This window comes from Capricornis sumatraensis, chromosome 8 (assembly GCF_032405125.1).
Source record: "Capricornis sumatraensis isolate serow.1 chromosome 8, serow.2, whole genome shotgun sequence".
Classification (NCBI taxonomy): Eukaryota; Metazoa; Chordata; class Mammalia; order Artiodactyla; family Bovidae; genus Capricornis; species Capricornis sumatraensis.
This window is the reverse complement of record NC_091076.1, coordinates 22,753,660-22,765,754: the sequence shown is the minus strand read 5'-3', so window position 1 is coordinate 22,765,754 and position 12,095 is coordinate 22,753,660. Positions and strand designations below refer to the sequence as shown.

General features: G+C 38.9%; 1 protein-coding gene across 1 annotated transcript; it reads left to right on the top strand.

Moving 5' to 3' along the window:
• Positions 1-9,516: 9,516 nt before the first annotated feature.
• LOC138083470 (olfactory receptor 8A1-like) lies at positions 9,517-10,470 on the top strand. The gene has a single exon (XM_068977342.1). The coding sequence runs from the start codon at positions 9,517-9,519 to the stop codon at positions 10,468-10,470; it is 954 nt and encodes a 317-aa protein (XP_068833443.1).
• The last annotated feature ends 1,625 nt before the right edge of the window (positions 10,471-12,095 follow it).

Below are 12,095 nucleotides of genomic sequence, written 5' to 3'. Positions count from 1 at the left end.
TGAATATCAAGACATATCCTCATAAAGTTGAGAACCATGGAGTATAGATGTTTTTTAGTTCTTTCTTTTTTAATATAAATTTATTTATTTTAATTGGAGGTTAATTACTTTACAATATTGTATTCGTTTTGCCATACATCAACATAAATTCGCCACAGGTATACACATGTTCCCCACCCTGAACCCGCCTCCCTTCTCCCTCCCTGTACCATCCCTCTGGGTCATCCCAGTGCACCAGCCCCAAACATCCAGTTCTTTCTTAAAGAACTAGAAAAAGTGACTAGCCCAGAAGAAATGAGCCCCTGTAGGAATCCACTTTGACCTTGAGACACCATTTCATCACTAAAAGAAAACGACTCTCTTAAAGATATGGTTGATTTCTGGTCTGAAGAACAGAATTGACAAGAGGAGCTCAGAACATCTTGTCATATCAGATAAAAGTTAATATAATAAGAGACTAGAGACTAATAGTACTGTGTCCAAAAAGACTCAAGAAGCTAGCTGAAGAGAATTCCTCAGGCCAAAGAGAGAAAATTGTGAGCAATAAAATGCAATGGACTGAAATGCATAAAATATGACCAAATTAATGGGATTATAAAGATATAATCTCCATATACATAAATACAGATATACAGAAAAATAACTGATCATCCTTGGAGTGTAAGACAGCAAACAATTATTTAGAAAATGAGAATGAAGGTGATTCAAGTGTTCTTATATGAATTGTGGTGGTTGATACTCAATCCATGCATGTGATAAAATTACTTTGCAGTACATTTACAAATGAACCGGGGGAAATCAGAGTTCAGTGGACTATCTGTTGCAACATGCAATATTCCACATATAATATTTTACAATATTGTACTATAATTGTGCAAAATGTTAACATTGGGCTAGCTATTTAAAGGATACATAGCATCTATCTATATATTATTTCTTGTACCTCCATGTGAGTATATTGTACAATTATCTCAAAAGCTTAATTTATAATCTGAATTAGCAACACTTTCATAGATGATAGATGAATGTATTCTTGAAAAGTACATTTTCTTTTAAACATATTTCCCTTATAAATAACAAAACGCTCATGCAGAGTTCTTAAAAGCCTACCTTCTTATGTCCCTCAACCTCCTGCAGTTCTAACATTACTCATCTAAAGGTGCAGGAGCAAAGTGAAAATTTTAGCATTCCTTATAAACTGGCATTTCTTTACTGAAATTATGCAGTTTTTTATTAAAATATTTGCATTTGTTTTAAAGACACTTTAAACACTTAAAGTCTAGCTGATGTGCCTAATAGTGAATAACTAATGATGAGTAAAAACTGTAATAACGGTAGTGACTGATGATGACGTCGATGGTAATGACCAAGTTGGTTGTGGGTATTTGTGGTGATGCTGGTGGAAGTGGTGATGTTGATGTTAATAATGATGATGTTAATTATGTTAATGATGATGGTGATGGATTTGTTGGGTGTAAAATATTTGAAAGGATGCATTAGATTATAGTTTCTCAAGCAGCAAGTTGACTTCCCCACTAAAAGGAAAACTAACACACTTGGGACACAAAAACACAAACTCCAGGGTCCTCATTGCTCTTTTTCAGAGGACTCCAGTCTCTGAAGTGACTCCATCCCAGGAGAACCTTTATCCATAAACCCACATATTTCAACAGGTCTCCAAGTCTCCCCATCTCAGTGACCATATTTCATTACATAAGCCTGTGTGATCTTCTCATTTCCTATGATTTATTTCCTGACTGTTGAAACCAAGGCATATCCTATAATTTCCAGGAGAGCATGTTCCATTTTTCGTCAGCTCAAGTATTTGATTACAATTTAAAGCAACTGTGTGAGAAAAACATCTCTTTCATGAACTCTTGTTTCTAATACAAGCTATTTGCAATCATGTTTACTTTCATCTCTAAGGTAACGGTTTTTTCTTGTGTCCTATGTTCTTATAGGCAGCAATCCAAAGCCTCTGTTGGTCTGCTAGAACTGGAGTAATAATTGCAGTGACTAATATCAAGTATAGGCTCATGTTTTCTATTTTATGATATTAGATAAACAATGGGATAAAATCATAAGGGATTTGATTTAGGTCATACCAGAATGATCTAGTGGTTTTCTCTACGTTCTGCAATTTAAGTCTGAATTTGGCAATAAGGGGTTCATGATCTGAGCCACAGTCAGCTCCCGGTCTTGCTTTAGCTGACTGTATAGAGCTTCTCCACCTTTGGCTGCAATTCATGGGGTCGCAAAGAGTCAGACACGACTGAGCGACTGAACTGAACTGAACTGATGGGATAAAATAAGTCGTTCAACAACCATCGGCAGGAAGACACTGGAATTCTCCAAAAAAAGATACCCTTCATCCAGAGACAAAGGAGAAGCTGCAAAGAAATGGTAGGAGGGGCACAATCATGATAAAATAAAATCCTAAACCTAACAGTCCTAGTTTTCTATGCCTTCATCCTATCTAGTATCCTCCACATCAGCACCACAGAGGGAAGGTCCAAAGCCTTCAGCACCTGCAGCTCCCACTTTGCAGCCATGGGGATTTTCTATGGAATTATTGCCTTCATGTACTTTAAACCCTCCACAGCCAGTTCCCTGGCCCAGGAGAACATGGCCTCCGTGTTTTACACCACAGTGGTCCCCATACTGAACCCCCAATCTACAGCTTGAGGAATAGGAGGTAAATGTGGCCATCCAGAAAACTCTGAGGGGTAAATTATTTTCAGGCACATGTCATCGTTCTTGCTCAAATTTAAGAATAAGTTGTTATAAATCCCAGAGGGAAGCCCTCTGAATCCTTGCCCACCGGGGAAAGGAAACAGTCCCTTCTCTGCATAGCTGGGTGACTTCTCCTGCCTCCTTCCCTCCTCCTTCTTGCCCTCTCTCTTCTCTCATCTCTATTTAAAACCAGCTGATATTATGTTTATTATCCTTATTTCAGAAGCCTTTTCTCTATCCTGAGTCCTTTGGTAAACTCTACTAGCTAAATTGTAATTTAATGTAACTTTTTTTCAAGTTTCACAGACTCACGGATAGAGAAAAAAGAGTGATTCCCTGGGGTGGTGGGGGAGAAGAGAGTCAGGGGATTAAGCATACAGCTGCTATGCATAAAATAAATAAGCATAGCCAGTATTACATAGTTACTTTAAACGGAGTCACCTATAAAAATGTTGTCCATCTGAAACAAATATAATATTGTAAATCAACTACCTTTCAATAAATTAAACTTTAGCTGAGTTTGAGAGTCATTCACTGTTTAATCTTCTTCTACGTAGAAAATATTTCTCAACCCACTTCCTAGTTTTTTCCACTTGGAAGTACACAAGGCAGAGACAGGTGGATCTGAGAGTGACCAAGAAGTGATGTCCAGAGTCTTTCTCACCTAGACTTCCTCCTCTCCTCTTTTCCACTCCTCCCTACTTATTCCTGCACAAGAACTTCTACCTGATCCCTTTATATGAATTTCTTAGTCGCAGTAATAATAATGCTAGCCACTAACATGTTTGGGGCACCTAGTCTGAGCCACACAACTCTTCTAAATGCCTTCTTGCAATTACAATTCGCAACAGTTAGACACCATGTCTTACGTCTCCTGCATTGGCAGGCAAGTCCTTCACCTGGGAAGCCCTCACTGGTGTATGCTTGTCTCAGACTAATAATATTGTACACATTATTTCAATTACACTACAATAAAATGGGTCTCTTTTAAAAAAGAAAGGAGTGCATCTTAACACTCAAAATCAATCAATAATCGCAGAATGTGAGATCATATATACATGCCTTTTACAAATAAAAGAAATGGGGCTAAGTCACAAGCCCAAAGTGTGGAATCTCCCATCTATCCCTAAATTCACACAGCCACTGTCTTATTTTCTATAACAACTGATTAGTTTTCCCGATCAGAGTGCACAATACAGACCCTATGGTGTCTGATACATTTTGCCCAGCACAACACTTTCTAGGTCTTTCATATTGTTGTGTGTATCAATCATATATTTCTTGTTTATTAGTAGCAATCCATTCCTTGTATAGATCCACAAATTGTTTCCCGCCTGTTGAAGAACACTTGGTAGTTTCCAGTTTGAATTACTGTAAATACACGATATATAAGCATTCATGGACAGAACTCTTTGTGAACCTATGTTTTCATTTACCTTAGATAAATATCTAAGAATTCTTTGGCCATAGGCAAGTTTAAAAGAAACTACCAAACAATCCTACAAAGAGGTTGTTTAATTTTAGTTTCCATTAGCACTGTATAAGAAGTTTGCTTGCTCTCCATTCTCAACAAAATGATGTTGTCACATTTTCAAGTGTTAACATCTCTAGTGGGTACCTAGTGAAAGTGTTAGTCCCCCAGTCGGGTCTGGCTCTTTGCAACCCATGTAATGTAGCCAGGCTTCTCTACCCATGAAATTCTCCAGGCAAGAAAATGTTATTGCAATAGACAGAAACACATATAAAATATGGTTAAAGATACTAAAGAAAAATAACTAGCTTTCTTTGGTAGAAATGATGGTACGGGGAGGGAGGAGGGAGGGGGTTCAGGATGGGGAACACATGTATACCTGTGGCAGATTCATGTCGATGTATGGCAAAACCAATACAATATTGTAAAGTAATTAACCTCCAATTAAAATACATACATTTATATTTAAATAAATAAATAAACCTATCAGGGATTTTCTTAAAAAAAGAAAGAAACTAAATTATTATTTTGAAAATTAAAAAATGAAGGTGAGGTAAACATTTCTATATGAACTATGGTGACAGATACACAATCTGTGCATGTGATAAAATTGCTTTGAGGTAAATTTACTTACACACAAATGAGTATAAATAAAAATGGGGAAATCTGAAGAAGATCAATCATATGTTGGGCTTCCCCAGTGGCTCAGAGGGAAAAGAATCTTCCTGCAATGTGGAAGATGAGGGCTCGATCCCTGGGTGTGGAAGATCCCCTGGAGAAGGGAATGGCTACCCACATCAGTATTCTTGCTTGGCAAATTCCAAGGACATCCTGAGTGTGATATTGTATTATAACTTTTCAAAATGTTCCCGTTGGGGGAAACTGCTCAAGGGTACACAGGACCTCTCTCTATTATTTCTTGCACCCCTATGTGTATCTACAATTAACTCAAAAGAAAAAGTTTAATTTAAAAATCTTCACTAGCAGCATTTTCACAGATAATATTTTATTGAATGTAGTCTTGAAAAGGACACATTCTTATCAGCATATTTTCCTTATGAATGAGAATACACAAGTGAAGAATTCTTATAAATCTACCTTCTTATGCCCTCAACCTCCTGCCATTCTACACAGTCAATCTAGAGGTCCAACATCAAGGTGACAAATTCAGCCCTCCTTATGAATTAACGTTCCTTTAGCGAGATTACACACTTTTATTAAAATAGTCAACTCTCTTTCTTTAATGCTTTCAAATAAGCCTTTTAATCATAGTTGATTATGCTTGATCGTGAACAACTGATGATGAGTAACAACCATAATGACAGTGACTGACGATGGTGTTGATAATAATAACTGCGAGGGTTGTGGGGCTGGTGGTGCTGCTTATAATGAGGATAATGTGGATGGTGATGGACTTATTGATGGTAAATTACTTGAAAGGAGGCATCAGACTGTAGTTTCTCCAACAGCAAGTTGACTTCCCCAATAAAAGGAAAATTAACACACTTGGGACCAAAGAACATAATTCACAGACCAAGTGTAAATCAAAACTCTAATTGTCCTTTGCTAAGGGCCCCAGTCTCTGAAGTGACTGCCTCCCAGGAGAAGTTCTGCTCATATACATATAAACACACCCACACATCTCCCTACCTCATGGACCCTTTTTTCATGATGGTGCAGGCTCCTTTCAGTAAATTTAGGATTAGATGTAAATCTATATGGTCCTCTCATCTCCTAATATTGATTTCCTAACTGTCAAAATTGAGGCATTTCCAAATACTTCCAGGAGACTGTGTATAGTTGTCCATCGGCAGAGGTATTTAATTACAATTTAAACAATTCTATGAGAAAAATATTCTTCCATCACCTCTTGTGTCTGATGCAGGCTATTTTCAATCATGTGTTCACCTTCATCTCCGGGTGGTTTTTCTTTCTGTGCTATGTTCTCGTGGGCGGCAATCCTGAGGCTCTGGAAGTCCGGTAGAACTAGAGGTAGGAATTGTAGTGACTGATATCAAATATGGGGTCATGTTTTCCTATTTTATATTGTTAGAGGATTGTGGGAGTCAATAATTAAGTCAGTCCTGTCTAGGATTTTCCCATCTGCACCTCACGAAGTAAATACTGTTCAGTCTATATGGCCCTGTGATTTCTGGCAATGGTATATTCTAGGTGGATTTTCTGTTTCTTCAGTTTTAAGAGGTGGAATTTTAGTAGAAGGGAATTTGTAAGATATTTTTAATCTATTGTTGCTCCCTGCAAGAATTTTTTTCTTTTTTACAATTAACAGAAATAATAAAAAAAATCTTAGTTACCTCGATAGCAATTATTATAAAGTTGGCAATTTAACCATCAGTAATTTAACATGTAGAGTTTATAGTGCAATTCAGATTTTCTTGTCTTCATGCTATTGATATAATTAAGGATTTTTACACCTAGAAAAAAATATGTAGTTAGTGCTGAAGTTACTGTTATTATAGGAATGAGACAATGCATTATAAAGTGATACATTAAAAAAACAGGTTACAAGGATTATTTAAAATACATGTATGCTTATACACATATAGATACATATGTGAAAGTAAAATGACATGCTTAGTCATGCAGGACTCTTTGGGACCCTGTGGACTGTAGCCCACCAGGCTCCTCTGTCCATGGGATTCTCCAGGCAAGAATGTTGGAGTCAGTTGCCATGCCCTTCTCCAACGGATGTTCCCAACCTAGGGATGGACCCCTCAGTCTTCTGCATTGCAACCAGATACTTTACCATCTGAGCCACCAGAGACCCCTGGATAACATATTTTTGTTGATATTCAGTCACCAAGTCATATCCAACTCTTTGCGAACCCGTGGACTTCAGCATGCCAGGCCTCCCTGACCCTCATCATCTTCCAGAGTTTGCTCAAGTTCATGTCCATTGAATCGGGGATGCATATATGCACTGAAGGATTGAAAAACACCTAAAACAATAGTAATGACTATTGCTTGTCTCCAAGGAGCCAGAAGGTTATTTTATTTTTGCTTATTTGTATTGCTGATTTTCTGCGATGCACATATACTGGCTTGGTAATTTTTCTTTTTTTTCTTAAATTAATTAATTAGTTTATTTATTTTTGCCTGCACTGGGTCTTTGGAGTTGCACAAGGGATTCTCTAGTTGCATCAGGTAAAGGCTACTCTGTAGTTCTGTATGCGGACTTCTCACAACAGTGGCTGATCTTGTTGCACAGCACGGGATCTAGGGCACAGGCTTCAGTACTTGCAGAACTCAAGCTTAGTAGTTGTGGTGTACGGGCTTAGTTGCTCTGTGCCATGTGGGATCTTCCCAGACCAGAGATCAAACTCACGTCGCCTGCACTGACAGACAGATTCTTAACTACTGGACCACCAGGGAAGTCCTGATAATTTTTCTTTAATGCATCTGAAATTGGCCATGAAATCTATCATCTCTGTCCAAAAATTCAATAAGTTAACTTCACTAAAGAATAATAAGCTGCTACATAGAAGATAATCTAGAACAAGGTAACATAGTTAACTGGACAAATAACAACCTGGTAGACAGAAGTCCTAAGGTTTAGTTAGACCCAGTTCTGTGTCTTCCTACTTTTACACCTTCTGGTAGCTTATTTGGGCTTTGTTGGTGGCTCAGAGGGTAAAGCATCTGCCTGCAATGCAGGAGACCTGGGTTCGATCCCTGGGTCAGGAAGATCCCCTGGAGAAGGAAATGGCAACCCACTCCAGTATTCTTGCCTGGAGAATCCTATGGACAGAGGAGCCTGGTAAATTTTAGAACTTCTGTTTCCTACAGAATAGGAAAATAATATAGCATTCCCCTTTGTATATGTATGTACATACAATATAAGACTTCAAGGATAAAGCACATTCAATCGCAACATTGCTTAAACCTCTAGATGCCTCGATTTGTAAGGATACACACTTGGGGAAAAGGAAGAGTTCATGATCAGAAGAAAGCAGTTTCAGTTTCAAGTTCTTCATAATTAGAAAGTCTCTGGAAAGTCACTTAGTGTCTGGCACTTCAGTTTTCTCCACATAAACATGCAAATGAAAATTCTACTCTAAACACATTTCTCCTCATAAGCAAAACTTTTCAGAGGAGTTAATGAGAATGACTTTTGAAGAGCAATATACAAAAGTTAGTAACTGTATAAATAACCAATGAAAATAGTGCAAATTTAAGACTTTAACTTAAAGAATACCTGTCAGAAAAGGGATATCTATAGGTATCATATCCAGCAATGATGATCCATGCTTCTTAGGACATGTCTGTAACTTACGTACTTTGTCATTAGGGAGATGATGATTTGATATCATGATCAAAAAATGAAAATAAGAACAATAAGAAAGTATCTGGTGAGCATTTACTGTGAAATAACCTATATGTCAGGGCCCAGGCTTCATGAGAGATGAATTAATTAGAATCTCTCTGGGTGGAACATAGATATCAACACTTTTTACATGTTGCAAGTGATTATAATATACAGCCAATGTTGAGTACCATTGCTTTAGGGCCTGATCCAAGTGAAACACAAGGAAAACATTCCTGACATCTACTGACAACTCACATTTGTATAAGATATGACATCTTGAAGAAAAGATTCTAGCTGCATTATCTCATATTGTTTCCACAACCACCTTAGAAATTATTATCACTCATCTCTTCATCTTTCAGATACAGAAATTGACTTGAAACTCAATAACACTATCATATTGTAACTACCATATCCCCCTGACACTTCATCAATCTGAGATCAGTTACTGGATGTTCACATTCAGTCAATATTTAGGACTTGCATAAATGATGGAATTTCATTTCTGAAACAAAATATATCTCTAATATTAACTCTACTGCTTATTACCTACAGGATTGAAATTCTCAAACGTGAAACTTTCTTCAGCCTCATCTGGAGACAGTGTGATATGTAGATCAGTGGGCCCCATCCCAGAGTTCCTGACTTGGTAGATCTGGGGTGAGGCCTGAGAATCTGCATCTCTAATGTCTTCATGTAATGCCAATGATGCTGGTCCAGGAACTGCACTTTAAGACCCACTTAGGCTATTTTAGAACCATGAAAGTGACAGCAGCTCCAGATCTTGCCCCCTTTTTGGCTCATCTTTGAAATACTCGGGGTCTTATCTTCCTCCCAAAACAACCATCAAGAAGAGGGAATATTCATTAGGAAAGACATCAGGATCGCACAGCTGGCCCAGATTCTCAAAACTAGCTTCACCAAGCTGCAAGAAGCAGCCTTTCATGCAATTCTTCTCTCACATCACACAGGTCCCCCAAGGACAATGGCTGCAGAAAATCACTCTACAGTGACTGAGTTCATTCTTGGAGGTTTAACAAATCGACCAGAGCTCCAGCTCCCCCTCTTCTTCCTCTTCCTTGGGATCTACTCAGTCACTATAGTAGGGAACCTGGGCATGATAACCCTGATTTGTCTGAACGCTCAGCTTCACACCCCCATGTACTATTTCCTCAGCAACCTGTCCTTTGTGGATCTCTGCTACTCCTCTGTCACTACCCCTAAGATGCTGGTGAACTTTGTGTCAGAGAAGAACACCATCTCCTATGCAGGGTGCATGGCCCAGCTCTACTTCTTCCTTCTATTTGTCGTTACTGAGAGTTACACACTGACAGTGATGGCCTATGACCGCTATGTTGCCATCTGCAGACCTCTGTTTTACAACATCATCATGTCTCAGCGAGCCTGCTTCTTGCTGTTGCCTGGGGTCTATGTCATGTCACTCATTGGCTCAACCATAGAGACTGTCACCTTGTTGAAACTGTCCTATTGTGAGACACTCATCAGTCATTATTACTGTGACATACTTGCCCTTATGAAGCTCTCTTGCTTTAGCACCTATCATATTGACATGATAGTATTCTCTTTGGCTGGATTTGACATCATAGTCACCAGTTTAACAATCCTTGTTTCCTATGCCTTCATCCTGTCCAGTATCTTCCACATCAGAACCACAGAGGGAAGGTCCAAAGCTTTCAGCACCTGCAGCTCCCACTTTGCAGCCATGGGGATGTTCTATGGAACGACTGCCTTCATATACTTGAAACCCTCCACAGCCAGTTCCCTGGCCCAGGAGAATGTGGCCTCCGTGTTCTACACTGCAGTGATCCCCATGCTGAACCCTCTGATCTACAGCTTGAGAAATAAGGACGTAAAGGCTGCCATGCGGAAAACCCTGAGAGGAAAGTGTTTCAAGGCAAATGTTATTACTCTTTCTTAGTTTTAAAAGTTGTTATGAATCCCAGAGGGAAGCCCTAAGAATGCTTGCACACCCGTGATGGGAAGCAATCCCTTCTCTGGATGGCTGGGAGACTGTACCTGCCTCCATCCCTCTTCCTTCCCATCCACCCTCTCCTCTGATTTCTTCATCTTTTCCCTCATTTGGAAAGCATATTCTATATCCTGATTCCCTTAATAAATCCCACTATGTTGATTGGATTTTAACAAAGTTTTAAACATTCACAGACTCACACATAGAGAAAGTAGTGTTTACCATTGAGTAGAGGAAAGCGGGGATGGGCAAGGTAAGAGTAGGGGATTGAGAGACACAGACTACTCTATATAAAATGAATAGGCAACAAGGATATAATGTACAAGACAGGGAAATATAGCCATTATTTCTTAGTAACTCTGCGTGCTAAGTCGCTTCAGTCATGACCAACTCCTTGTAACCATATGGACTGTAGCCCTCCATGTTCCTCTCTCCATGGGGTTTGCCAGGCAAGAATATCAGAGTGGGTTGCCATTTCCTCCCGTAGATGATCCTTCTGATGCAGAGATCAAACACACACCTCTTATGTCTCCTTAACTGTAAGTTCAGCTCAGTCACTCAATTGTGTCTGAGTCTTTGTGACCCCATGGACTGCAGCCTGCCAGACTTCCCTGTCCATCACCAACTCCTGGAGCTTGCTCAAACTCATGTCCATCGTGTCTATGATTATATCCAACCATCTTATCCTCTGTCATCCCCTTCACCTCCTGTCTTCAATCTTTCCCAGCATCAGAGTCTTTTCCAATGAGTCACTTCTTTTACTGTGAGTGAAGCTACAGTTTTCTAATTGTAAATGGAGTATACTATAAATAATATTGAATAAGTGTGTTCTATATCTAAAACTAGTATAATATTGTATATCAATTACACCTCAATGAAACATTAAACTTTCAACAGTGAGTTTGAAATTCACCTTTTTATTAATTTCTATGTAGAAAATATTACTTAGTTTAGAATCTACGTTTTGCACTTGGGGGTACACAAGGCAGAGAGAGGTGGAATGAAAGTCTCCAGCAAGTGATGTCCAGAGCCTTCCTAATCTAAACATCTTCCTCTTCTCTCCTCCACTCCTCTCTAATCTCTATATAAGGACTCCTACTTGATCCCTTCATGTAACTGAGTAACAATAATAATGATGTCAGCCACTAACATCTTTTTCAACCTTTACCTGAGCCCTGAAACTCTTCTAACACTTTACATGCATTATTTCAATTACACCTCACAACAGTTAGGTACTACTGTTTTCCCCAAAATCACTATGGAAATGCACTTTAGTAACTTGCTGAAGGTCACACATCTGGTGAACAAAGATACTGGGAATCAAGCCCATGTCTAAGTGACTTTGGAGCCCACAATCTTGTCTCTCAAATGTCCCCTTTGTTTTAACCTGGCACCTCCTTTGAACAGTCAATTACCTGCCTGAATTGTGCTCTTCCAATTTCAAATGCCTCCTAAAATCAGTTCCTCAGATCCCCACCATTTATCATCTGCCCTAGTCTCCCCATGTTTATAGGCAACTTCTTCAGAACAAATAAGGAAACAGAGTGACCAGCTCACCAGGTTTCCTGGCTCTT

Bases quoted from the DNA above. Each gene is read 5' to 3' on its own strand.
- LOC138083470 (XM_068977342.1), top strand. From the start codon at position 9,517: ATGGCTGCAGAAAATCACTCTACAGTGACTGAGTTCATTCTTGGAGGT.